This window comes from Cucurbita pepo, chromosome 7 (assembly GCF_057944985.1).
Source record: "Cucurbita pepo subsp. pepo isolate OVF chromosome 7, ASM5794498v1, whole genome shotgun sequence".
Lineage (NCBI taxonomy): Eukaryota > Viridiplantae > Streptophyta > Magnoliopsida > Cucurbitales > Cucurbitaceae > Cucurbita > Cucurbita pepo.
The window spans coordinates 9,200,178-9,225,648 of record NC_141804.1 but is presented as its reverse complement, the minus strand read 5'-3'; the positions used below and the strand labels follow the sequence as shown (position 1 = coordinate 9,225,648).

Genomic DNA, 25,471 nt, shown 5'->3' with positions numbered 1-25,471 from the left:
CCAATTTGTAAAATAAGGCGTTCATGGACTGGATCGAGTTCGGTTGGAATATTTTTTAGAGCCAACTTAAATGTTCGAGTTGGGTTGGAACATTTTTTGTCCACATGTTTCCACCCGACCCAATTTATAAAATCAGGTGTTTATGGACTGGGTTGAGTTGGGTTGGAACATTTTTTAGACCTAACTTAATTGTTCGGGATTGAAAGCATTTCAATCAAAACAACTCAATTTTTGGATTGGGTTGGATTGGTTCGAATTGTTCGAGTAATTTATTTAAATTTTTATTTTTAATAAAAGTAAAATGTCGTTTTTAAATATTTAATTAAAATTACTATTAAATAATAATAAATAAATAAATAAAAGATAAAATAGATTAATTTGATATAATTGGAGCAATAATCCAAGCTATTGTTGTAACTCTCAATGTACAATGAATTCTAAAGCTGCATAATAAGCCACCAATATAGGAAGAGAAATTATTGCCCCAAAAATCACCCTGCATTTCAAGCAACAAATTCATAACTCGATCAGATAACGGTTTTTTTAGTTCAACAACATGTAAAGACGGGAATTTCTAATTTCTAATCTGATTGTCGAAGATATTAATAAGCTTTGACCCGTCGAGGTACGACAAGTGCCGTAAAACATTTATTAGAGAGAGATTTCCACGAATGTTTCGTGCCCGTCTCTAACTGATGTGGGATCTCATAATCCACCTCCCTTGGAGGTCCAACGTCATCGCTGGTACAATGCTCTGTGTCTTGCTCTGATACCATTTTTTTAACGCTAAATTTATTGGACTCTCCCTTCCGAGCTTCACTTCAAGATTTTTAAAATATGTTTGTTAGAGAGAGATTTCCATGAATGTTTCATGCCGTCTCTATCCAATGTGGGATGTCACAATCCACCTCCCTTGTAGGTCCAGCGTCATCGTTGGCACACAGCTCAGTGTTTTGCTCTGATACCATTTTTTTAACACTAAATATTCTCGAGAAATAAATTTATGATTTTTAAAAAGGGACTTACGCTGTGCTGAAAACTTCTGGATGTAACCCATATTCTTTGGCATAAATAAAAGATGTAATGGATTGTGGTACTGCTGCCTGCAATAAATATCAAATAAGTTCATAACTCAACCTAAACGGTACGTGTCAGTATGATTTTTTGGTTGGAAAAATTGACCTGTATAATAGCGACACGTAGAACGTCACCATGCAAGCCCATGGCGATGGAGCCAATGGCCATGGCAGCTGGTCCAGCAATAAACTTTAGAACCATTCCTATTATGGTAAGGGTAGCTCCACAAGCTATCAACTTCTCTTGCAATGCCATGAAGATTCCTGCACTTTAAACGTCCCGTCAACTTCAAAGTCGAATCGATTCCGGGTATTCAAAAGATTTGAAGAATTCGATCAATTGGATCCAATTTGTACTGTTTGAGTCGAGTTATCAACTTAGCTTAGCGTTCAGTTAGATTCAGTTCAAATACATAAAAAAAAAATTATGGATTTGGTTCAGTTCACGTTCACAAGTGTTTCAAAAACTTGTTATCTTACCCATATTAAACATGGCAGTACCAATCCCGGCTTTCGACATGATTAGAATAGATCCTTCCATGATGTCGGGCATTTCAATGTGCCATCTGTAAAAATTAAGAACGAGACTTTTTACTATTAACACACGAAATTTAAAAACATTTTCGATGATATAATCATGCTATCTACTTGTCTTGAAGTGAAACTATTCTCATAAACCAACACGGGTCAGAATGAAAACTATTACTACGGACCAACACAAATTTTTTTTAGCATGTTTTGTCCTTCCTCACGTCTTCTGGGAAAAGTTTTCACACCCTTATAAGGAATGTTTTGTTCTCTTTTCCAACCGATATGAGATCTCACAATTGCCCGATGTCGGGCTTTGATACCATTTGTAATAACCCAAGCCCACCGCTAGTAAATATTGTCCACTTTGTCCCGTTACGTATCGTCGTCAGCCTCACGATTTTTAAAACACGTCTACTAGGGAGAGGTTTCTACAACCTTGTAAGAAATGCTTCGTTTTCCTCTTCTACCGATGTAAGATCTCACAATAGTGGTTCGTTGTTTTAAGTGTTTTTCGAACCAAATTTCATTTGGACGTGGTCTCGATTCGACATGACTATGTTAAATAGGACAAAGCATGTACCTTTTTGCAACAAATGCCCAAGCCAAACCAATGATACAAGCATAAGAGTTGGGATTTGCAACCAACTTTAGCCAAACTTTCTTCATCAAAAGCTTGAAAGAAGGCTTGTGGCTATTGCTTCTTCTTTCCTCAACCTCCATGGCTCCTCCTTCCACATCCTTCCCTCCTTCTCCCACCATTTGTATAGCTTTTTCGTGCCCGTCATCGTCCGAGCTCGAAGATTCTCTACTAGCTACCAAATTCAACCCCGTTCGTCGAAGTTCCAATACAAATAGTAGCATTGTCAGCCAAATAATGGCCTGAATCACCGAACCCTGCACTCAAAATTACAAATTGTGATATCCCACCTTGGTTGGGGAGAAAAACGGAATATCCTTTATAAAGGGTGGAGAAACCTTTCCCTAGCAGACGCGTTTTAAAAACCTTGAGGGAAAGCCCAAAGAGAACAATATCTGCTAGCAATGGGTCTAGGCCGTTACAAATGGTATCAGAGCCAGACACTAGGCGATGTGCCAGCGAGGAGACTCATCCCTAAAAGGGGTAGACACAAAGTGGTGCTGGGTCCCGAAGGAGGGGTGGATTTGGTGGGGTCCCACATCGATTGAAGAAAGGAATGAGCGACACTGGGTCTTGGAGGGAGGGTGGATTGTGATATCCCACATTTGTTGGGGAGGAGAATGAAACATTCTTTATAAGGGTGTGAAAACCTCTCCCGAACAGACGCGTTTTAAAAACCTTAAGGGGGAGCTGAAAAGGAAAAACCCAAAGAGAACAATATCTGTTAGCGGTGGGCTTGAGCTGTTACAAATGATATTAGAGGCAAACACCTAGTGTGCCAGCAAGGACGCTGGGCCTCGAAAAGGGGTGGATTGTGAGATCCCACATCAGTTGGGGAGGAGAACGAAACATTCTTTATAAGGGTGTGGAAACCTCTCCCTAACATACGCGTAAGCTCAAAAGGAAAAGCTCAAAGAGGACAATATCACAAATCTCAACCCTAAACACTCACAACAGAAAAGACGAAATATCCAAACCTACCTGCACGACGAGGTCGACCGCCATCTGGCCATACATGACCTTTGCAAGTGGCACACCAATGACGAGCGCATTCGTTAGAGTAGAGAGCGAGAAGCTAGTGATAGACCAACAATAACTCCCTTTGCTACTACACTTAGCCCAAAAGGCGAGGACGAGGACGATAACGAGCTTCGAGATAGCGTCGGCGGCGATGAAATGGAAGTTGAGGTGAAAAGGGTCGATGTGGGAAGTGAATTCAAAGGTGAAAAGAGGAAGAGTGAAATAGCAAACGAGCTTGTTAATGGCGTCGCATTGTTCAGTGCTAAAGATCTTCCACCATTTCACTGAGCCATAGCCTAAGACCAAAGCGAAGTATAATGGAGCCATGGCCGACAACACCTTGAAAACATCTTCCCAACCAATCATGGTGAAGTGATTACTTAATGGATCTTAGAGCACTGTTATGAAGTAGGGGAATTAGGTATTTATAAATATATGTTCATGCATGAAGATGACGTAATAATTGTTTTTTTTTTTATATAAATTTTATTCTTTTAGAAATCGTGTTTTGATTTTATTCTTTTATTCTCGAGTTCGAAAGATTTTTATTTTTTGGGTAAGGGAAAATTTGGAAGTTCGAGAAATTACGAGCATAAAGCTCTGATATCTAGATGGATATCTAAATAAGAAATACGTGAATTAACGTGGAATACTCGAAAACTGAAGAAAACCCTGGACGTTAAAAGAAATAGTCTACTGTGTGAAAAATTGTTACAATCGTACAGAACTCTCTCTCTCGGACCCGATATGTTCGTTCAAAGCTTTGTATCACTCACACATCTAGAGTTAGTATAATCAGGTAAAAGTATTTCGAGGGTTTTACCCTAATTTATGTAGCTGATTTCAATTCAAGTTTTGATGCTCGATAAGTTTTAATAATATAATGTTTCATGTTGAGGGTTCGAACTTGTGAGATCCCACATCGGTTGGAGAGGGGAACGAAACATTTCTTATAAGGGTGTGGCAACCTTTCTTAGTAAACGTGTTTTAAAACTGTGAGGCTGATTGTGATACGCAACAGGCCAAAGTGGACAATATTTGCTAGCGGTGGGTTTGGGCTGTTACAGAACTAGGGTTCGTAATTCGAGTTCAACCTTCGATGGCCTGACCTTTTTCCTGTAATATAACAACATTACCTATTTGTCTTGAACTAACCATCACTGATTGTTCCAAGGTTGAGTTCTCAGCTCTCGAAAATAAAATTTCATATCCTCAGGATCACTCTCATTCTAATTGGTTGGGGAGGAAAACAAACACTCTTTATAAGAGTGTGTAAACATTCCCCAAGTAGACGCGTTTTAAAGCCTTAAGCCTTGAGGGGAAGCTCAAAGAGGACAATATCTGCTAGTGGTGGATATGAGTCGTTACAGTGATCTTGGTTCATTCATGTGTAACCCTGCATCACAGATTATATCTCGATTAAATATTTTAACGACAAAATCACTAATGGGTATTTTAAAAACACGTTTTAAAACCTTGAGTGGAAGCTCAAAGAGGACAATATCTGCTGGCGGTAGTGGATTTGAGCCGTTACAGTGATCTCTGTTCATTCATGTATAACCTTGCATCACAAGGGAAAGCCCAAAGAGGACAATATCTGCTAGCGGTGGATCTGGGGGATCTGGGCCGTTACGGTGATCTCGGTTCATTCATGTAAGGGAAAGCCCAAAGAGGGCAATATCTGCTAGCGGTAGTGGATCTGAGCCATTACAGTGATCTCGGTTCATTCATGTATAACCCTACATCATAAGGGAAAGTCCAAAGAGGACAATATCTACTAGCGGTGGATCTGGGGGATCTGGGCCGTTAGGGTGATCTCGGTTCATTCATGTAAGGGAAAGCTCAAAGAGAACAATATCTGCTAGCTGGATCTGAGCCATTACAGTGATCTCGGTTCATTCATGTATAACCCTGCATCATAAGGGAAAGCCCAAAGAGGACAATATCTACTAGCGGTGGATCTGGGGGATCTGAGCCGTTACGGTGATCTCGGTTCATTCATGTAAGGGAAAGCTCAAAGAGAACAACATCTACTAGCGGTAGTGGATCAGAGCTACAGTGATCTCAGTTCATTCATGTATAACCCTCCATCACAAGGGAAAGCCCAAAGAGGACAATATCTGCTAGAGGTGGATCTAAGCCGTTACAGTGATCTCGGTTCATTCATCTGTAACCCTACATCACAGATTATAACCCGATTAAATATTTTAACGACAAAATGAGTAATGGGTATTTAAAAAACATAGAAATAAATTATTTGGTTGGGTGGATTTGTGTAAGGGCAATTGAGAAGTAGTGGAATCCAAGAGAGACAAATTAATTTGGTTTGTGGTTGAGAGTGAGTGAGAGTGCATAATATGTTTTTGTGCCCTAATTTTATGGATGGTCAATAGCTTATTGGGAATAAAGAATAATCAAGTGTAGCATATCTCTTGCAATTTGTTTTTTTTTTTTTTTTTTTTTTTTTTTTCTTTATAAATATTCTTTTATAATAGTGATAACTCATATATTTTTTATTTAAAAATTAAATTATTTTTATTTCTTTTTGACGGGTTTTCTTTAGAATATCACATCGTAGATATGAAAGTGGAGGATTCAAAGTTACGAGTCCTTAAAAAAAAATATAACTCCAAACGTCGTACCTACTAAATTGTGATTAGATTTTGATTATTTTATTGTTGTTAGAAAGTACTTATTATTATTTTTATTATTAGGTTAAATAAATAAAAATATCCTTAAACTCGGTATTTTGTCTCAAAAATACCCTTAAATTTAAAAAAAAAATTCAAAAATACTCGTCCTTCTGGACAAAAATTATTAATATTTTGTTTAAAAAATACCCTTACTTCAAAAAAATAACTGCAAATTTTTTTTTTTAAGTTTAAGTATTACTGAAACTTTTAAAAATTTATATTATTTTTTTTGGACGAGTTTAAAGGTAGTTTATTAATTTAGCCTAAATTTTTAAAAGTTTCGAAAATACCCTTGACTTTTAGATAAGTCCAAAAATACCCCTAAACTAAAAAAAAAAATTCAAAAAATTAAAAAAAAAAATTCAAAAATACCTGTTAATGTATTTTTTTAATTTTTTTTAGTTTAATAGTATTATTGAAATTTTTGAAAATTTAAATTATTTTTTAGACGAGTTTAAAGGTAGTTTATTAATTTAACCTAAATTTTTAAAAGTTCTAAAATACCCTTAACTTTTACATAATTTAAAAAAGTAAATATATTTTTTTAATTCAAAAATATTATTGAACCTTTTAAAAATTTAAATTATTTTTTTAGACGAGTTTAAAGGTAGTTTATTAATTTAGCCTAAAATTTAATATTTATTTAATTTTTTATTTTATAAAATTATTGTACACATGGATTTTTTTTTTTTTTTTTAATATCTATCTTTTAAAAATATTTTCAAAATGTTATCCAATTTTTTTTTTTTTTTAAAAAAAACTTATTTCAAATATTTATTAAAGAAATGTATTTTAAAAATTAAGCTAATAACTCAAAATTTTCTTAAAAGGTGAAAAAAAAATATTGATATAAATTTATTTTATAAAAACTAGCTAACAACCAATATGAACATAGATCAACTGACATAAACTATATAATTTTGATTACCCGAACACACGATAACACACCTTATTGTCAAAAGAAAAATCGATAAAATTTTGTGGCCGAAATTACGCCAACGAGGAGAGGATAAATAGGGAATAAATTCTTATGAACAATTGCTTATGGGTTTAAACTTCTCTCATTCTTATTGCTTGGTTTATTTTCATTTTCAACATCATATTCCTTTCTCAATGATTTGTGTGGAAATATATGCTGTCTATCATTCAATTGGCAAGTTCTCGTGGTGGATAGCTACTTGTTCGTGTTCGTTTTCCTGCTTGATATCTCATGAGCGGGATTGGATACTCGTACCTGATCGTAGAATCGTAACTATGTTTCAGTCTTTAACTAGAGGAAGGAAATCGATATCTCATGATCGGAATTGGATACTTGTATATGATCGTAGAATCGTAACCATGTTTCAGTCTTTAACTAGAGGAAGGAAATCGATATCTCACAATTGGGATTGGATACCCGTATATGATCGTAGCATCGTATCCATGTTTCAGTTTTTAACTAGAGGAAGGAAATCGATTCAAGTCAGATTTCTACCCACTCGAGGTTGCTTATCTGCAACCCAAATACGAATGAGTCGACTAACCTGATGTTCGGGTATTTAGTTACAAAGAAGACTACTCAAATAATTTGATAAGCGTTTAATTTTTTTTATTGTCGAATATATTTATATATTCCATTAAATACAATATCAAATTTTTAAAAAATAAAAATAAAGAACAAAATGTTTGATCGCGTCAGATCCCACTAGAATTCTTTTGATATGATTCACCTCGTAAACAACAATTGTCAAAATTACAAAAAAGAACGCTAGAAGGAGGGGTTGAACCTCCGACCTTGTGGTTAACAGCCACACGCTCTAACCAACTGAGCTATTCCAGCACATATTAATTTTTAAACTAATTATAATTAATACAAATCAGTTTCTTAATTAAAGGATTATGTGCATTTCAAAAATAGTAAAAGGTAATACAGAAAACAAAATTTAATTTAATTTAATTTAAAATAAAAAATAAAAAGAAAAATAGAATCTCTAATTTTGTGGATAATAATCACACGCTCACCCGTACCAGATATTGTCCTTTTTGTGTTTTTCCTCTTCCGCTTTCCCTCCAGATTTTTAAAACGCTTATGTTAGGGAGATGTTTCCACACTCTTATCAAGGGTGTTTCGTTCTCCTTCCCAACCGATATAAGATCTCATAAATAGTGAGTCAAACCCTCTTCATCGGTAGAATCAATTTGAAGGAAGAATAGTCGGAAGTAGTTCGTCGGGAAACTGGTAAGTTAAAGTTACAAAATACCCATAAATTTCTTTCGTGAAATTCTCTCAGCATGTTTAACCATTTTGTGAAGAAACCGAGAGATAATTTGGCCCATAAATGCAGCAAATGAGACAAGTCAAGACATATACGAGTCATGGTCTAGTGTTCGAGTCAAAGCTAAGAAGACGTTTAAAGAAAAATAAGAGATTCACTCGGTCGAAGAGGTAGATTAATAAGACTAAAGAGACGCCAAAAACTTTTTCTCATATATTTTTAATTATATAATTAAAATATTAAAACTCTAAAGTAGACCAACTAAAATATTATTAAAAAAATTAATCACCTTTTTATTTTAAAATATTGATTAACATTTTAAACTATTCCTAAAAAGGCAAGAGTATGACAAAATAAAAATTAAGACTAAATAAATAAAAATATCCTTTTGTATTTTGTATTTTGTATTTATTTAAAAAATACTCCTAAATTTTTTGTAACGACCCAGATCCACCGCCAGAAAATACCTACCCAACGAATCTGGGACATTATAATCCACCTCTTTTGGTGCCAGCGTCCTCGCTAGCACATCGTCTCGTATCTACCCCCTTCGGGGAACAGCAAGAAGGCTGACACATCGTCCAGTATCTGGCTCTAATTTAATTTGTAACTGTCCAAATCCACCGCTAGCAGATATTGTCTTGTTTGGGCTTTCCCTTTCGGGCTTCCCTCTAAGGTTTTAAAACCCTTCTGCTAGGCGAAGGTTTCCACACTCTTACAAAGAGTGTTTTGTTCTTCTCCCCGGTCACATTTTTAAAAATTTTACGGATGAAACAGTCAGTACTTTATTTCAAAAATACTTAACTTTGAATTTTTCATTAATACTAAGTTTTTAAAAAAAAAAAAAAATTACCCATAAAATTTTTAAAAAATTAATTTTTTTAATGTCAATATATGGACATTTTATATATTATTTCTAAAGGTTTTTTTTTTAAAAAAAAAATTAAAAGTATTAATAAAAATTTAAATAGTATTTTTTAAATTTTTAAAATTTAAGGATATTTTTTAAATAAAATATTAACTATTTTTTATATTTTTTAAAAAAGTAATTTAGGATATTTTTTATTTTTTTGAAAATTGAAAGATACAAGTCAACGATATTTCCACATGATTAATAATAAAGTGATTACAGTTTCATGGAAAATACTTTAAAAATGTGCAATCATTGCATATTATTAAATATTTTAATTATTTAATTATTAAAATTAATCATTGACTTTCCACGTCTCTTCAACTATTTTTAACTTTTAAAAATTGATTTAAATAAAAATATTTAATATTTTATTTCAAAAATACTTTTGTACTCTTAAAATAATTTTAAAAATACTTTTTAATTCTAAATCTTCATAAATTTTATTAATACCTTTTATAAAATCTTTATAAAAAAAAACACCCTTTGAATGTTTTTTAAAATTTCAAAAATATTTTTACAAAAAAAAAATAATCGTAAAAATAAATTAAAATTTTCGAAGATGATCTATAAGGTGCACATAAACGACCTCAATAAAAACATTTTTTTTAATTTTTTTTATAAATATTTAAGATTTTAATGATATTTTTAAAATTTTATGAGTATTTTTTAAATTTAGTACAAACCGTGTACGGGTATTTTTGAAACTTTTAAGAAAGTTAAAAGCTATTAATGAAAAATACTCCTATTTACATGTTTTTTTTTTTTTTCGTTTTAAAATTTAGATGTATTTTTATTAATTTAACCTATTTTAAAATCCGTGCTTATTATTAAATTTTGTAAAAAAAAAAATTAATCATAACAACGCTTTTAATTAAAAATTTATCCAACATATTAGCATTTTTTAAGATTGAAAGTTATTATTATTATTATTATTTTATTAGGTAATTAAGATATATTTAAAATAGAGCCTAAAATTAAATATTTGAAAGTATAAAAAATAAAATAAAGGCTGATATTTATTTTTTTTTTTTATGAAATTAAATTAAAAATATATATTATATTTATTATAAGATATAATATTTTAATTGAGTGAGATGTGAAAAAAAATAACTTTACAAAATATATAATTAGATAGTGGGTTTTGCATCAAATTTCCATTTCATATATATATATATATATATATATATATATATATATATTTGAATTTTAAAATTTTTTATATTCGATTCGAGTTATAAACAAAAGGATAAAACGGGTTACGTGGCACCCAAATAAATGAGTGATCATGAATAAACCAAAATCACATTAATACGAGAGTGATCTTGAGGATATGATGGTCGATAAATGCTTTAAAAAATTGATAGTCACTACCTATGCCAATAACGTGCACTTTCCTTTTCGGTGACTCAATCGTAAAAACTTCAAAGTTAAGTAGGCTTAATTTGGAGTAATCCTATATTGGACGACCGGGCAATAGCACTGGACAAGCAAAGAACTACATATTCTGACTATCATAGTCTTTTAAAGAGATAAGGTGTGATTTAAGGGCGATTTAGACTTCGAATGCTATGAGCCTCATTTACGAAAGTCTAAGCTTACGGTACGGGATAAACAAAGTTTAAACAGTGCACTTCATGTCGAGATTCAGACTAGAATTTAGAATCTAGATTCAGTGTCTATTTGACTTCACGACACGACCACGTTACCTACTTGTTTTGAAATATTGGGAATGAAAATTATCCCCATAAACGAATACGAATTCATGCTAAAAGACAGAGTAAGTATCAGACTGTGTCTATTAGATTATCCACATATATCTATCATTAAAATTTCCATTTATGGAGGATGAGGTGAGAGAATAAACAAATAAATTTAAGGTTATGAGTAAAATAATGAAGAGACTCGTGGTTGAAATGAAGACACGTGTCATCATATGAATGGTGGTGATTGGAATTCAGCGATGTGGACACCAAATCATTGGTTTGGTTTTCTATTTATTAACAAATAATGTCCATTCAAACATCTTCCACCATAAACAAAAAGAGTGTATTTAAATGGATTTATTATTATTATTATTATTATTATACCTCGGTTCTGGATAGAGATTCGAACCTTTAATCTTTAAAACAAAATAATAATATTAAAGTCGGAACCAAATATGTATAATATCAAAACTAGATATGTGATTAAATGTGTATAATATCGAGACCGATGTTAGATTAAATGGGTAGAGATTCGAACATCTAATCTTTAAAACATGTGTGTAATATCGTAAAACAGATGTATAATATCGAAACTAGATATGTTAGATTAAATTGGTATGGATTCGAACATCTAATCTCTAGAACAGGTGTATAATATCGTAAAACAGATGTATAATATCGAAACCAAATATGTTAGATTAAAGTACGAATTCGAACATCTAACCTCTAAAACAGATGTATAATATCGAAACCAGATATGTTAGATTAAATTGGTATGGATTCGAACATCTAATCTCTAAAACAGGTGAATAATATTGTAAAGCAGATGTATAATATCGAAATCAGATATGTTAGATTAAATTGATATGGATTCGAACATATAATCTCTAAAACAGATATATAATATCGATACCAAAAATGTTTGATTAAACGGGCAGGGATTCAAACATGTAATCTTTAAACAAATGTATAATATCGAAACTAGATATGTTAGATTAAACAGATAGGGATTCGAACATATAATATTTAAAACAGGTGTATAATATCGAAACCAGATATGTTAGATGAAATGGGTATGCATTCGAACATCTAATCTAATAAAGACCTGATATGTTAGAAGTTTTAAAATTGTGCCCACCAACCAGTTGAATATTGAACCGTGTCTATTAGACCTGTAACGTTTTCAATAATATCGAGTCTAAATGGTCGGGTTCGACACATTACAACCAAATAAACACGAAATTTCAACAAACCTAAAATAATAAAACAAATACCCTGCAGCATTAAAGAAACGTTTAGTACAAATAACTAGTAAAAGACAGTTCCATCAATAACAATACATTGACAAAAATTCATGAGCAGCTCAAATGTCTCTCATATACAAATTTATATGTGTAATTGAAGAACATTTTTCAACTTTGAATAGAATTCCCGAGCGCCTCGAAGGATCAATTAGCTGGTATGAACGACGCAGGTTGCTTGGTAAATGTTTTTCAACTTTGAATAGAATTTCCGAGCGCCTCGAAGGATCGATTCGCTGGTATAAACGATGCAGGTTGCTTCGTAACTGCAGCTAAGATATCAGCATAACCCACAACTCCAACCAGGACATCATCATTTTCATCCTCAGTTACCCAGACATGGCTTGCCCTGTGAGAAAGCATCTGAGCCATAACAGCAGCCAATGAACTTGTAACTTTACATGTCAAGGGAGCACTTCGGCCACGGTACATGCTCCGGCTGATCCCGAACGTGGGGCTTGATGGGTTGAATCCGATACTTCTACTGCTGAATTTCTTTGCCCGTGTTGCGCCACCGGCATTGGCAGGGTTGTTTTCGTCGACGTTAGCATTAGCGGATAGATCCGGGACCATTCGAGAGTTCATGTTGTCTTCTACTCCCATTACAAACTGCCCAGCAGAAAGATTAGCTAACGCCCAAGCAGCAGCCAAGTAATTGCATTTCCAGAGTTTGGAGGCTGAAATCTCTCCAATGATCTTGTATTGATTATCATGCATATTTTCGATAACAGCCACTGCAATCGGGTCATCGGGAAGCTTACGAGCGATATCAATTGCAGGAGTCGAGGCATCGATCGAGCAGTAGTTTGGGTTGATGACTCCGAGAGTAGAGATGGAGGATAGAGGGAGTGGTGCAAGGGCACCGAGGCAACCGATAAGGAAACGGATGACATCTTCTCTTGAGAGACAACAAAACTTATCGTGTCCCGTTGATGACGAAGATGGTCGATTGGCATTTACTACACTGAGGTTATGGCTGCTATTGCCAGGGGCATCAATGTTCTTCAACCACTTACCATTATAGAGAACGGAGAACCGTTTGCTCATTCCTTTCCACACCATACTCTTTCGGATTAGGAGACGCCTCACGCCTTGCTTCATCATTTCCAATGCGTCTATCAACCTTTTCACATGGACAGATCAAGAGGTTCAATCAATTGAATGTCACACCCACCCAGTTAAGGAATATAAGAACAAATTTCTTTCATGTAGTTTCTAAGATCTTTGAGAAACCATAAATTTCTTTCATGTAGTTTCTAAGATCTTTGAGAAACCGTAGTCCTTGCACCCAAAGATACATGATGAGCAGTCGCAAGTATTATTTTTTTCATGAATCTAAGACGAACGAAACGAGTCCAAGCTGGAAAACTATTATCAATCAGCTACTCTAGTTACTCAAGTCAAAAGCATCGGAAACGAGCTAAACCACCGTGACTTCAGAAACTCGAGAAAAACATTAGACGGTCCAACTGACAGAACTTCTCCAGAAATTGATAAGAATCTACCTTAATTTTGATCTCAACATGGATATGATATTTCTCACACACATCAATTGACCGTAGCATCACATCATTAGTCGGTCTTGAAGCTACACCGTTGTGCTACGTTAAAGGTTTTTGTTATGAAGTTTGTTCGACTCCAAAGGATATTCTATTCCGGGATACCTTATGTTTCAAATTCAAGTTTGTTCTTTGTTAAGCGGGTAGCCTCACAGTAGCATCTCATCATTGATTGGTCTTGAAGCTACACCATCATGCTACGCTCAAGGTTTTTGTTATAAACTTCGTTCGACTTCAAAGGATATTCTATTCCAGGATACCTTACGTTTCAAATTCAAGTTTGTTCTTCATTAAGCGGGTAGCCTCACAGTAGCATCTCATCCTTGCTTGGTCTTCAAGCTACACCGTCATGCTACGCTAAAGGTTTTTGTTATAAACTTTGTTCGACTCCAAAGGATAATCTATTTCGGGATACCTTACGTTTCAAATTCAGGTTTGTTCTTCGTTAAGCAGGTAGCCTCACAGTAGCATCTCATCATTAATTGGTCTTGAAGCTACACCGTCATGCTACGCTAAAGGTTTTTGTTATAAACTTCATTCGACTCCAAAGGATATTCTATTTCGGGGTACCTTACGTTTCAGATTCAAGTTTGTTCTTCGTTAAGCGAGTAGCCTCATAGTAGCATCTCATCCTTAATTGGTCTTGAAGCTACACCGTCATGCTACACTAAAAGTTTTTGTTATAAAGTTCGTTCGACCCCTAAAGATATTCTATTTCGAGATACCTTATGTTTCAAATTCAAGTTTGTTCTTCGTTACGTGGGTAACCTCACAATAGCATCTCATCATTAATTGGTCTTGAAGCTACACCGTCATGCTATGCTAAAGGTTTTTGTTATAAACTTTGTTCGACTCCAAAGGATGTACTATTTCGGGATACCTTACATTTTAGATTCAAGTTTGTTCTTCGTTAAGTGGGTAGCCTCGCAGTAGCATCTCACCATTGATTGGTCTTGAAGCTACACTGTCATGCTACGCTAAAGGTTTTTGTTATAAACTTCGTTCGACTCCAAAGGAGATCCTATTTCGGGAGACCTTACGTTTCAGATTCAAGCTTGTTCTTCATTAAGCGGGTAGCCTCAAAGGAGCATCTCATGTTAATTGGTCATGAAGCTACACCGTCATGCTACGCTAATGGTTATTGTTATAAACTTCGTTCGACTCCAAAGGATGTACTATTTCGGGATACCTTTCATTTTAGATTCAAGTTTGTTCTTCGTTAAGCGGGTAGCCTCACAGTAGCATCTCATCATTAGTTGGTCTATAAAATCATTGCAAAATTACTGTTCTATAAGAGATCAGAAAAAGAAGAACATAAAAAAGTAAATCCTTAAATGCACTTTACTTTGCTAACAAAAAGTTGAACAATCATCCAATAAATATACTTCAAATGCTTCAGATAAGAACAAAAAAACAAAAAACCAGATTATCAAAACAAAATCTAAAGGAACAAATGCTAACCTTGTTGCAGGATCAACCTGCCTCAACAATGAAGGGTTCGGGACGACGACCTCCGAAATTGGGGTCTTCATTGCCCTATCCTGATCCTCTAGATTCTCCGTTCGAGCCAAGAACGCGACGATATCCAAAGAAGAGAGAATTCCCACAAATCTCTGCTGTTTCATTTCACCATTCTCAATCATTCCCACATGAGTTTTTCTCTTCCAAATCGGTATTCCACACTCCGTCGACTCTCCGATCCCCCTTATCGCCATTTCAATCGTCTCCGTCTCATAAAACTCCGCCATCTCCGGCTTCCCCACTGTCAGATCCCCAACCACATGATACAAAAAAACTGATGCCATAACAACTCTTCACCTCTCTAAGCTAAACACAACCAAAATAAAATGAAACCAATCCTATTAGATCAATCTTAAACACAAATCTCCTCAGAGAATCCAAGATTACTATAGATTATACTATTCAAGCGGGAATCCAAGATTAAAAATCTACACTAAACGGAAAGAATCTTCACTTCCTCTTCGATTTTGTTAGGAATCACGACTCTCACAATGATATAATATTGTCCACTCTCACAGATTTAAGATCCAACAGAACGAGTATTGAATAAGACAATATGAAATTCAATTCAACATATAGCAACAAAAAGAAGGGTTTAACGAAAAGTACCAAGGTTCGCTTCGATTCGAGATTCGATTCAATTCGATTCAAGCTCTCAAACTTCGCGGGAACCGAACGACGGAGCCGAAAACCCCCAACAAAATGGGCAAAAGTTATAAAAGAGAATGAAGGAAGATAAGCAATAAATCAAACCTAGTAATAGGCAATCTACGAAGACTCAAAAACTCGGAGCAAAGAGAATCCGCCATTGATAACGAAGAACAAGAAACGAAGGAAGATGAGAAGAAGAAGGAACAGAGTTAATGCCCATGAAAAACCGAATCCACCAAACAACAACAACAAAAAACAGTCACCGAGTTGCTCTGTCAATGAATCAACGAAGAACAATTCAGAGAAGAATCTAAGAACATGGAAGACGAAGACGAGAAGAAAAAAAATGGGAATCGAGAGATGAATTATTGAGCAGAGACATAGAAGGCAAGAACAGGGTTGGCAATCAATGAGTGATGTGGAAGCTTAGACACATGAATTTTTTTTTTTTTTTTTTTATTATTATTATTTTCAGGGAAATAATTAGTGATAATGTTTATGAGGAAATAAAATTAAATAGGAAAAATCCAAAAAATGAATGAATGATTAAATAAATAAATAAATATATATATATTTTTAAGTCCTTTTCATATTTTTTTTAATTTAAATATTTCATTTTATTTTATATTTTAATAAAAAAAAATTAATTTGTCGGGTTGTTTCGTGAAAATATTTAGTGTAGTCCCCGCTCTATAAATTTTGGATAGAGCGAGGACCAAACTAAAAATTTCGGACGGAAAATTATTATTATTATTATTATTTTTGGACTAATTTTAAGATTTATTAAAAATATAAGGACTAAATTTAAATATATTGAGAGTACCGGGTATTTTAACCGGATATATTATTTACTTTTCTCAATTAATTAAACGCTTATGTGGTAATTTTTATTATATGTTAAATTTTAACGATGATGCGTAGAAAATATCTATGCCGAAAAGAAATTTTTAATTTGATTTTAGTATAAAAATAACAAGCTGGTGAGTAATAAGACTGTCGGATGAATTATAGTGTTAGTTTTACTTCAAACAACTGTCACGGTCATAAATCTTCAATCGTGCGGTGTCATAATCTTAGACACGCTCACGACCAGTCTCTAGGGACACTCAAGCCCCATATTCATTTTTTGCCCAACTTTGTGGTTTTATCGGAATATCGGCAAGGTTTGTCTTTGCCAACTGGACATCGCTTGTGCAGAATTCAAGCTTATTCGGCCATACACGTTCGTGCGTGCATGTTCATTCATTGCGACACAACAACGTCGCATCTTGATTCCTAACAACACGACCCATTTATCGTGATATTGTTCCATGCTACGGGACATATAAGCTATTTTGATTTGTTCGTACACGTCTGTTGGAAATGGTCAAAATTGATAATTATGAAAATTTGAGGGGTCTAAAGATAAATTTTGAATTGGTAAGAGAAAAAAAAAATGTAGCCTTTCATATTTCCATAAAATATCTATGGGAAATTAATGACATGAACTATTTTGAAGCATTTTAAGGGGTTAAATTGCAAATATTAAAACTTGTGGGGACCAAAAGAGACTATTCAAAGCAACCAATGATAGGGACTATTTGGAAGCATTCATAATTCTAAAGGACTAGATTGCAAAATTCTAGAACTTGTTGGGACCAAAAGGGACTTCTTGTCAAATTTGGGACCAAAGGGACGTTTAAGTTCGGGGTATTTCACGCTCGATAATAGTGGTGTTCATATAGCCCGAGAACCCGATCAACCTAAACTACCCAATCCATACCATAAAAGTTGGGTTGGGTTAAAATTTTCGGGTTGGGTTGAATGGTGAAAAAATAAAAAATTTGGATCAGTTAGCGAGTTGACATTTTTCTAGTCGAGTCAACCCGACCAATCCAAAAATAGGGTTACCGTTCATCCCAACCCTACCCTACTTTTAAGATTATTACGAACACTAAAAATATTTTACATTTGTAACCGAGATAATGATGTGTTGTAACCTATAAATATTTGATATTTGAGTTTTATGAAATTTTATTTATTAACGTAATATGGTAGATAATTAGATTTTTTTAAATATTTTTTAAAAAAATTCTACGGCCCAATAAAAAAAAAAATGAAGGAATGACTCGTGAATTCAAGTTGATCGGGTCACCGACCCAAATTTATTATTAATTTTATTTATTTATTTTGTTATTCTTGAGTTATATATACATATATCTATTTTATTTTTATTCATAATTATTTTTTATTATTTATCCTTAAGCAAATTATTAAAAATAATTTTTAAATATTTGGACGGTAAATTAAATGTTTAAAAATAAGTAAATACATATTTTAATTTTACTTTTATTAAAAATAAAATTTTAAATATACTACCCGACCCAAATCAATTGGACTAAAAAATTTATAGTTGGGTTAGGTTTGATTCATTATTTAATAAGAATAACCCGAACAACTAGGTTGAATCTAAACAGTACCATAACCCGACCCAACCAAACTCATAAACACTCTTAAATGATTCAACAATCGAACCATCTTCGTTTTCTTGCTTTGGAACATGCGCTCGACACCGACTCAATTTGATTTTGTCATGCATATACGTTGTTTGTATCAGTTTCATAGTGTGGTCGTATTTTAGCGGAATATTTATTTTAAGAAAATTACAATAATTTTCAAAAAATAAAAATACTCAAAGGAAATAAATACTTCATATTATAACAACAAATAATTAATTAATTATATTTATACTTTTATGAGAAAAAAATATAATTATATTATATTTTAAAACTAATAATAAGATTTAAGTAAGTCATTAAATAATATAAATTTTAAAAAAAATGAGTTTTATAATAATTTTTTCCTACCGTGCTAATAAATAATTAATTATATTTATACCTTTAGATATTGTTCGTTTTGATGGGTTACCTATCGCCGTCAGTCTTATGATTTAAAACGCGTTTACTAGAAGGGGTCTAGCGTCATCGCTGGTACACTGCCTGATGTATGGCTTTGAATCATTTGTAACCGTCAAAGCCCACCACTAGTAGATATTGTCTGCTTTGGCTCGTTACGTATTGCCGTTAGTCTCACGATTTTTCAAATGCGTCTACTATGGAGAGATTTCCACACCCTTATAAGGAATGCTTGTTTCTCATCTCTAACCGACGTGGAATCTCACAATCTTTAACTTCTAGCTTATTTTGACTCCGATATTGTTCGCTTTGGTCCGTTACTTATCGCCGTCAGCTTTACGGTTTTAAAGCGCGTCTACTATAAGGGGGCTTAGCATCCTCGTTGGCACATCGCCCGATGTATGGCTCTTAATCATTTGTAACAGCCAAAATCCACCGCTAGCAGATATTGTCTTATGGTTTAAAACGCGTTTACTAGAAGGGGCCTAGCGTCATCGCTGGTACACTGCCTGCTGTATGGCTCTGAATCATTTGTAACCGTCAAAGCCCACCACTAGTAGATATTGTCTGCTTTGGCTCGTTACGCATTGCCGTTAGTCTCACGATTTTCCAAATGCGTCTACTATGGAGAGATTTCCACACCCTTATAAGGAATGCTTATTTCTCATCTCTAACCGACGTGGAATCTCACAATCTTTAACTTCTAGCTTATTTTGACTCCGATATTGTTCGCTTTGGCCCGTTACTTATCGCCGTCAACGTTACAGTTTTAAAGCGCGTCTACTATAAGGGGGCTTAGCATCCTCGCTGGCACATCGCCCGATGTATGGCTCTTAATCATTTGTAACAGCCAAAATCCACCGCTAGCAGATATTGTCTTATGGTTTAAAACGCGTTTACTAGAAGGGGCCTAGCGTCATCGTTGGTACACTGCCTGCTGTATGGCTCCGAATCATTTGTAACCGTCATAGCCCACCACTAGTAGATATTGTCTACTTTGACTCGTTATGCATTACCGTTAGTCTCACGGTTTTTCAAATGGTCTACTATGGACAAATTTCCATACCCTTATAAGGGATGCTTATTTTTTCTCTCTAACCGATGTGGAATCTCACAATCTTTAACTTCTAGCTTATTTTGACTCTAATATTGTTCGCTTTGGCCCGTTACTTATCGCCGTCAGCGTTACAGTTTTTAAGCGCGTCTACTATAAGGGGGCTTAGCATCCTCGCTGGCACACCGCTCGATGTATGGCTCTGAATCATTTGTAATCGCCAAAGTCCACCGCTAGCAGATATTGTTTGCTTTGGCTCGTTATGCATCGTCGTCAGTCAAACGATTTTTTAAACGCGTCTAATATGGAGAGATTTTCACACCCTCATAAGGGATGGTTAGTTCTCCTCTCCAACCGACGTGAAATCTCAGAATCTTTTACTTCTAGCTTATTTTGACTCCGAAGATTCAAAATCAAGGTTTCGAGCATGAAATTTGGCAACCTCCTCGTTTAAGTTATGTTATAGTCGATAAGAGTGTTTAGTATCGTATTTAGGATTGGAGTTCCCAGTTCGCTTAAGTACGGTAAATACAGTCAATAGATTGATAACCCGAACAACCTAAATTTATAAATAAATTTAAGGGTTATTTAAATTGACTGTAACCAAAGTAATCTGTATTCGTAAATATTTGATATTTGAGCAATAGAAAAAATAAAAATAAAAATAAAAAAAATAAAAAAACAAATAAAAAAACAAAACCCCTAAACCCTTACGTCTTTACGTGCTCAACTTCTTTCTTCTTCAAGCCGGTTCCTCCTCCCTCTCAGCAGATCAGTGCCGCCGCTTCCGCCGCCACGTCCCTCCGCCTTCTGCCGCTTCGTACGTAATTTTTTTCTCTGTATGTTGTATCATTCTCAAAGTGGAGGCAAGAACGCCTGCAAAAAACCCTAATTTTTTTTTTTTCTGTTCGTTTTATAATAGTTTTGCTCTGAAAACTACATGTAAACGGAAGAAATCGATCCTTATTTCGTCTCTCCCTTAACCTGTCCAACTGTAAAATCTACTGTTTATCGTTCTCGTGTGTTAGTGATTTCAATTTTTTTTCCTCTCTAGAAATTTGTCGGTTGTGATGCGAATTTCTCTGGTTTAAGGTTTGTGTGTTTGGGGTGTTATGTAAAGGGGCGTTCGCTTAATTGTATCTTCGAATTTCATCTATGATTTATTGACTTTGGGTTGATTGCTTTTCTGATACTGGCTTGCACAATTGCTTTATATTCGAATGTAGGGAAGCTTATTTTGTTGTAATTGCAATGTCGTCCTTAAAGAATGCGGTTCCTAAACGGCCTTACAAGGAGAGAGCTCAGCCGTAAGTGATAAGGCTTTTCATGTTACTGTTTTTATTGTGTGTGTGTGTGTGTTTTTTTTTTTACCTTTTATGGATGACGGATTTGTGTAATTGTTTAGGAATTCTCGGAAGAAATTTGGGCTTCTTGAGAAGCATAAAGACTATGTCGAGCGTGCTAAGGCTTATCATAAGAAGGAAGATACTTTACGGGTAATGTTTGAAATGCCTTTACCACGGAATTTACACAATATTCAGTTATTTATCGAATTCTGTCGACGTGTCCTTGATTTGGTTGTTTTGTATTCTTTGTGTTGATCAATTTTCAGAAACTTAAAGAGAAAGCAGCATTCAAGAATCCAGATGAGTTTTACTTTAAGATGATTAAGACGAGAACAGTTGACGGAGTCCATAGACCAGAGTAATCACTGTAGATGATTTCGAACATCGATTGATTTTGGTGCTTCTTTCTGTTTTCTTATGCCTCTTAATCCTTAAATATGTTGTAGGAGTGAAGTAAATAAGTATACTGCAGAGCAACTCATGTTGATGAAGACCCAAGATGCAGGGTATATACTTCAGAAAGTGCAGAGTGAGAAAAGGGTGGGTTCTTAGCGAGGTTTTGTTTCTTTTATTGACTAGGATTCCTTTGAAGAACTTGTTGATTTATTAATTTATCTAATCTATCAACTCTGACTCTTCTTTACAGAAAATCGAAAAACTGACAGCCACGTTGCATTCGCTTGATAATCAGCCATCAAATAAGCATATTTACTTTGCTGAAGACAGGTTTGAGCACAACTTGAAACTTTTTCCACTTATCGTTCTTGGTCTGCAAATGGGCAAGACTAAGAGTTATTTGATAAACGCATCAAATAGTTATTGGTCTTCAAATGGGATAGACTAAGAGTTATTTGATAAACGCCTCAATTTTTCATAGTTATCTCTTACCATTTATCTTGTTACTTCAGTTTTCTTGAGGCTATAGTCATTATGGTTGTGACTTAGTGTAAATGCATCCTACCCTTCCATCACTATAGCTATGCCACTCTTTTAATCAATTGGAGAGCTCTTTGTAAATATCCTTTTGGGTTCTCCTCGTCTCTTGTAACTTCATTTGATCAGTGAAATTGTTTTTTATTCAATACTCTTCTTTTGGTTTCAAAGAAGAGCCTCAGGAATGCATTAACTTAAGATAAATATATACAAAAGAACATTTGATACTGTTGCCTAATGCATTCAACCTACTTATTTTGGATAAACTGGTAGACCTGACTCATTAGCTTCATGCTTATTCTAATGCAGTTAAGTTTTATTTTATTTTATTTTATTTATGTTTAATTGCTTATAAATCATTGTTGATTACTTGCAGGGAGGAGGCCAATGAAATTCAATCTCGCTCTTCCAAAGGTAGATCAGTGGCATCTTCTGAGGCAGTTCCGGACAGTATTAAAAGGTAGCATTATTACTGAGGATGCAGACAGCTGCATGTAAATCTTTTTTTTAGGATACTTTTAATTGTTTTGAAAAGATTAATCAAGCTTATGCAAAGGAGGCACCCCCCTAGGAGTTGACATAAATCCTCTTCGATTATGGTTGATTACAATGGTCAAATGAATTTCACAGGAAGCCTCAACGGGAACAAAATAATTTAGCTAACAAATAAACCTTTTCCCACTTACCCTCCATTGAATATTTTTTCCGCTCTTTGATGATCCCCTGTAGTATAGTTTTGGTTGCTTAATTGCAAGTGAACCATTGTGTTTCAACCTATGCAGTTATGATGAATTTACGTATGTTTGATTGAAAAGGAATGGCCATGGTTTTAAAATTTTATGATGCAGCTGCGTACACTTGTTATTTTTAAGCACTTGGACAATTGGTATAGAATCATTAGCAACATCATGTGCATCGTTCAAATTGAAGTAATGTCAAAATTCTTGACATTGGATTTTTTCAGTTTGTGTGAGAATATTACTTAGAACTTCATGTTGGATGTCCGCAACTTATAAGCCTCACAATATTATTTAGGGCTGGAGTGTTGAATGGACGGTGTAAACAAAGATGTTTTATCACTTCCAGATTCTCCCATTATGAGTGTAATTGCAGGAATATATTTAGTTATGAGGCTTGAACACATACTTTATTCTGCACTGACGGTAAAGATTCTGCATGTTGAAGCATAGGTTTATTCCTCTCCTTTCCTCCAAAAAGTTCGTTCCTTTCTAGCCAAGTATTCCAAAGGAATTTCGGATAAGATCGAGCCAAATGATTTTAGGGCTGAACTTAATCTTCTATCAATGATCAGGTTCTATAACCGGGCATACATAATAATTATGATTTGAATCTTTAGAGGTTCAATTTCTTACTTGGCATATTTTACTCAGTAGACTGGCAGTCTTTTTCAATGCATAAGATGTTACCTGATTTGTGTGTGGTTTCCTTCTTTTCTGAACACAGGAAAACCATTTCGTCTTACAAAGAACTGGAGGCAAGGAGGAGTAGAGTCAGTGAATTGGAGAAAATTTATATGGATATGACACTGCAACAGGAATTAATGGTACTTTTCTAATGTGATTGTAGCTGTGTCAGTTTCGTGGATAGGTAGAGATAGTGTATTAAAATGATTATTGAATCTGAAATGTGATACATGCTTATAACAGAAAAAGGGTCGCAAACGTAAACTCCGGGAAGATGAGCTCGCCAATCCAACTTCAAAACCTGTATACAAGTGGAGGGCAGAACGAAAGCGATAACAAAGGTCTAATGCTTTACAGTTTTGCTCGCTCTATATATGTTAGTGTTTTGTTTTCTAAAAAATTTTCTACATTAGCATCATCGGGTTTCCTAAGATTGTAGAAGTTCTTGATGTTGCATTGCAATGGGGCGCTGCTGGCACAATATCATTGTCAGTGGTGTGTTATTGCAATTTCTCTTAGTTTTTTTTTTGAATCTTTTGAACTCTGTATATCAGCCAATTGATTGTTTTTCCTGATTGGGTTGTGTACTTGGACCACAACTATCAAGAATTGACTAATTTGAAAGGCTCAAAATCATCAGAATTGAAAAGGAAAATTACATTTAGAGTCCCATAGGTTAGATTGCATTTGAGTCCCTGATTGTTTTTGAACTCAACAAGGAGATTTCTCATTTGTTTTGGGTTGAAGCGAAAGTGGAATTCCCCTTTGATTTCGTCTTTGTTTTAATGTGACTTCCTTCTCAACTTCCAAAAAAATATATAAATTGAGAAGGGAAGGAGAGGGAAGAATATGAACAAGAATAGAGAAAGAACAGAGAAAAAAAAGAAAAGAAGCCTCCCTCGTCCTAGATCTAGAATGGACTAGAATGAAGGAGGGAACTGTAACAGCTCAAGCCTACGACTAATAGATATTGTTCATTTTGGGCTTTCGCTCTCGAGCTTCCCCTCAAAGCTTTAGATCACATTGGGACACCACCTGGTGTCTGGTGTCTGGCTCTGATACCAATTGGAACAAAGAATTCCTTATATGGGTGTGGAGACCTCTCCCTAGCAGACACGTTTTAAAACTGTAAGGGGAAGTCTAAAAGGGAAAGCCGAAAGAGGACAATATCTGCTAGCGGTGGCTTATTAATGGGAAAATTAACACTAAAATGGATGGAGGGAACAAAATGAAACCAAATTTAATATTCAGGAGTATACTTGTTGGGTTTGAAAACTGAGGAATACAAATGCAACCAAATCCAAGCCATGTTATTACTGAATACGTTTGTTTTCATTTCTCATTGCCTTTGTACTCTGGTGGTTGATTCTAGGATTTGGCTTTTTGTTTTCATTTCTCATTGCCTTTGTACTCTGGTGGTTGATTCTAGGATTTGGCTCTTTGTTTACAGTTCCTAGCCCAGGCAGATTTTGAAGAAGATGATGTAGTCAGTTATATATAAGTTCACAACTCGCAATATCCTAGGAGATGGATAATCACCTGTTGAATCGCTGTTTTCCCTGCCAAGTCCTTTGAGAAAACTAGGCTGAGATCACTGAGGAGACCAACATTCTGGTTCCTTGTGTTAGTTTTTGTCAAATTTTGTCTTCACAGCTTAATTAATTAAACATGCTACATTTCTTCTGGGGTATGAAGAATGTAATCTAAGATTTTGTTTATAGTTTATTTTATAGAATATATACTTTTGCTCCGTAACGTGTGTGGTCGGTGTCTATTTGGGTTGATTAGAGTTTTCTCTTCGTTCTCGTTCATTCTATCTGTGAATGTTTGCTGAATCCACCACACCTAAATGGTGGTGAGAGTTCTCTTGTTTATAATTATTTACAGAAATATAGAAAATTACAAATAATATGAAAATAATAATAAAAGGAAAGAATAATAAATGAATACAATATATTTG

General features: G+C 34.5%; 3 protein-coding genes and 1 non-coding gene across 5 annotated transcripts; 1 reads left to right on the top strand and 3 right to left on the bottom strand.

Annotated features, from left to right (window-relative positions):
• Positions 1-353: 353 nt before the first annotated feature.
• Positions 354-3,655, bottom strand: PIN5 (Auxin efflux carrier family protein). The gene is made up of 6 exons (XM_023681213.2): positions 3,226-3,655; positions 2,188-2,501; positions 1,557-1,642; positions 1,183-1,340; positions 1,027-1,103; positions 354-496 (listed from the first exon to the last, which is right to left on the bottom strand). Exons 1-6 carry the CDS (start codon positions 3,628-3,630, stop codon positions 421-423), a joined length of 1,116 nt encoding a protein of 371 aa, XP_023536981.1. The 5' UTR covers positions 3,631-3,655; the 3' UTR covers positions 354-420.
• A 4,047-nt stretch (positions 3,656-7,702) lies between these two features.
• TRNAN-GUU (transfer RNA asparagine (anticodon GUU)) lies at positions 7,703-7,776 on the bottom strand. The gene has a single exon. It is a non-coding gene; the product is annotated as a tRNA-Asn (tRNA).
• Positions 7,777-12,087: 4,311 nt separating this feature from the next.
• LOC111798591 (CBS domain-containing protein CBSX6) lies at positions 12,088-16,259 on the bottom strand. Of its 2 annotated transcripts, none has more exons than XM_023681834.2 (3): positions 15,819-16,259; positions 15,150-15,515; positions 12,088-13,252 (listed from the first exon to the last, which is right to left on the bottom strand). In XM_023681834.2, the coding sequence occupies exons 2-3, from the start codon at positions 15,491-15,493 to the stop codon at positions 12,322-12,324; spliced, it is 1,275 nt and encodes a 424-aa protein (XP_023537602.1). In that variant the 5' UTR covers positions 15,494-15,515; positions 15,819-16,259; the 3' UTR covers positions 12,088-12,321. The 2 variants fall into 2 exon arrangements, with proteins under 2 accessions (XP_023537602.1, XP_023537603.1); XM_023681835.2 differs by having other exon boundaries at positions 15,150-15,510.
• A 4,262-nt stretch (positions 16,260-20,521) lies between these two features.
• EDA14 (embryo sac development arrest 14) lies at positions 20,522-25,261 on the top strand. The gene is made up of 10 exons (XM_023681159.2): positions 20,522-20,628; positions 21,035-21,115; positions 21,214-21,304; positions 21,421-21,512; positions 21,601-21,694; positions 21,801-21,880; positions 22,464-22,547; positions 23,552-23,651; positions 23,755-23,852; positions 24,962-25,261. The coding sequence occupies exons 2-9, from the start codon at positions 21,060-21,062 to the stop codon at positions 23,845-23,847; spliced, it is 690 nt and encodes a 229-aa protein (XP_023536927.2). The 5' UTR covers positions 20,522-20,628; positions 21,035-21,059; the 3' UTR covers positions 23,848-23,852; positions 24,962-25,261.
• Positions 25,262-25,471: the final 210 nt, after the last annotated feature.

What these genes read in the sequence shown, in the direction of transcription:
- PIN5 (XM_023681213.2), bottom strand. Translation starts at nt 3,630, where the DNA reads ATGATTGGTTGGGAAGATGTTTTCAAGGTGTTGTCGGCCATGGCTCCA. An exon ending in CGGTCGACCTCGTCGTGCAG is followed by an intron (nt 2,502 to 3,225) that starts GTAGGTTTGGAT and finishes TTTTGAGTGCAG; the next exon opens with GGTTCGGTGATTCAGGCCAT. An exon ending in TACTGCCATGTTTAATATGG is followed by an intron (nt 1,341 to 1,556) that starts GTAAGATAACAA and finishes TTTAAAGTGCAG; the next exon opens with GAATCTTCATGGCATTGCAA.
- LOC111798591 (XM_023681834.2), bottom strand. Translation starts at nt 15,493, where the DNA reads ATGGCATCAGTTTTTTTGTATCATGTGGTTGGGGATCTGACAGTGGGG. An exon ending in CAGGTTGATCCTGCAACAAG is followed by an intron (nt 13,253 to 15,149) that starts GTTAGCATTTGT and finishes CCATGTGAAAAG; the next exon opens with GTTGATAGACGCATTGGAAA.
- EDA14 (XM_023681159.2), top strand. Translation starts at nt 21,060, where the DNA reads ATGTCGTCCTTAAAGAATGCGGTTCCTAAACGGCCTTACAAGGAGAGA. An exon ending in GACGGAGTCCATAGACCAGA is followed by an intron (nt 21,513 to 21,600) that starts GTAATCACTGTA and finishes AATATGTTGTAG; the next exon opens with GAGTGAAGTAAATAAGTATA. An exon ending in CACTGCAACAGGAATTAATG is followed by an intron (nt 23,652 to 23,754) that starts GTACTTTTCTAA and finishes TGCTTATAACAG; the next exon opens with AAAAAGGGTCGCAAACGTAA.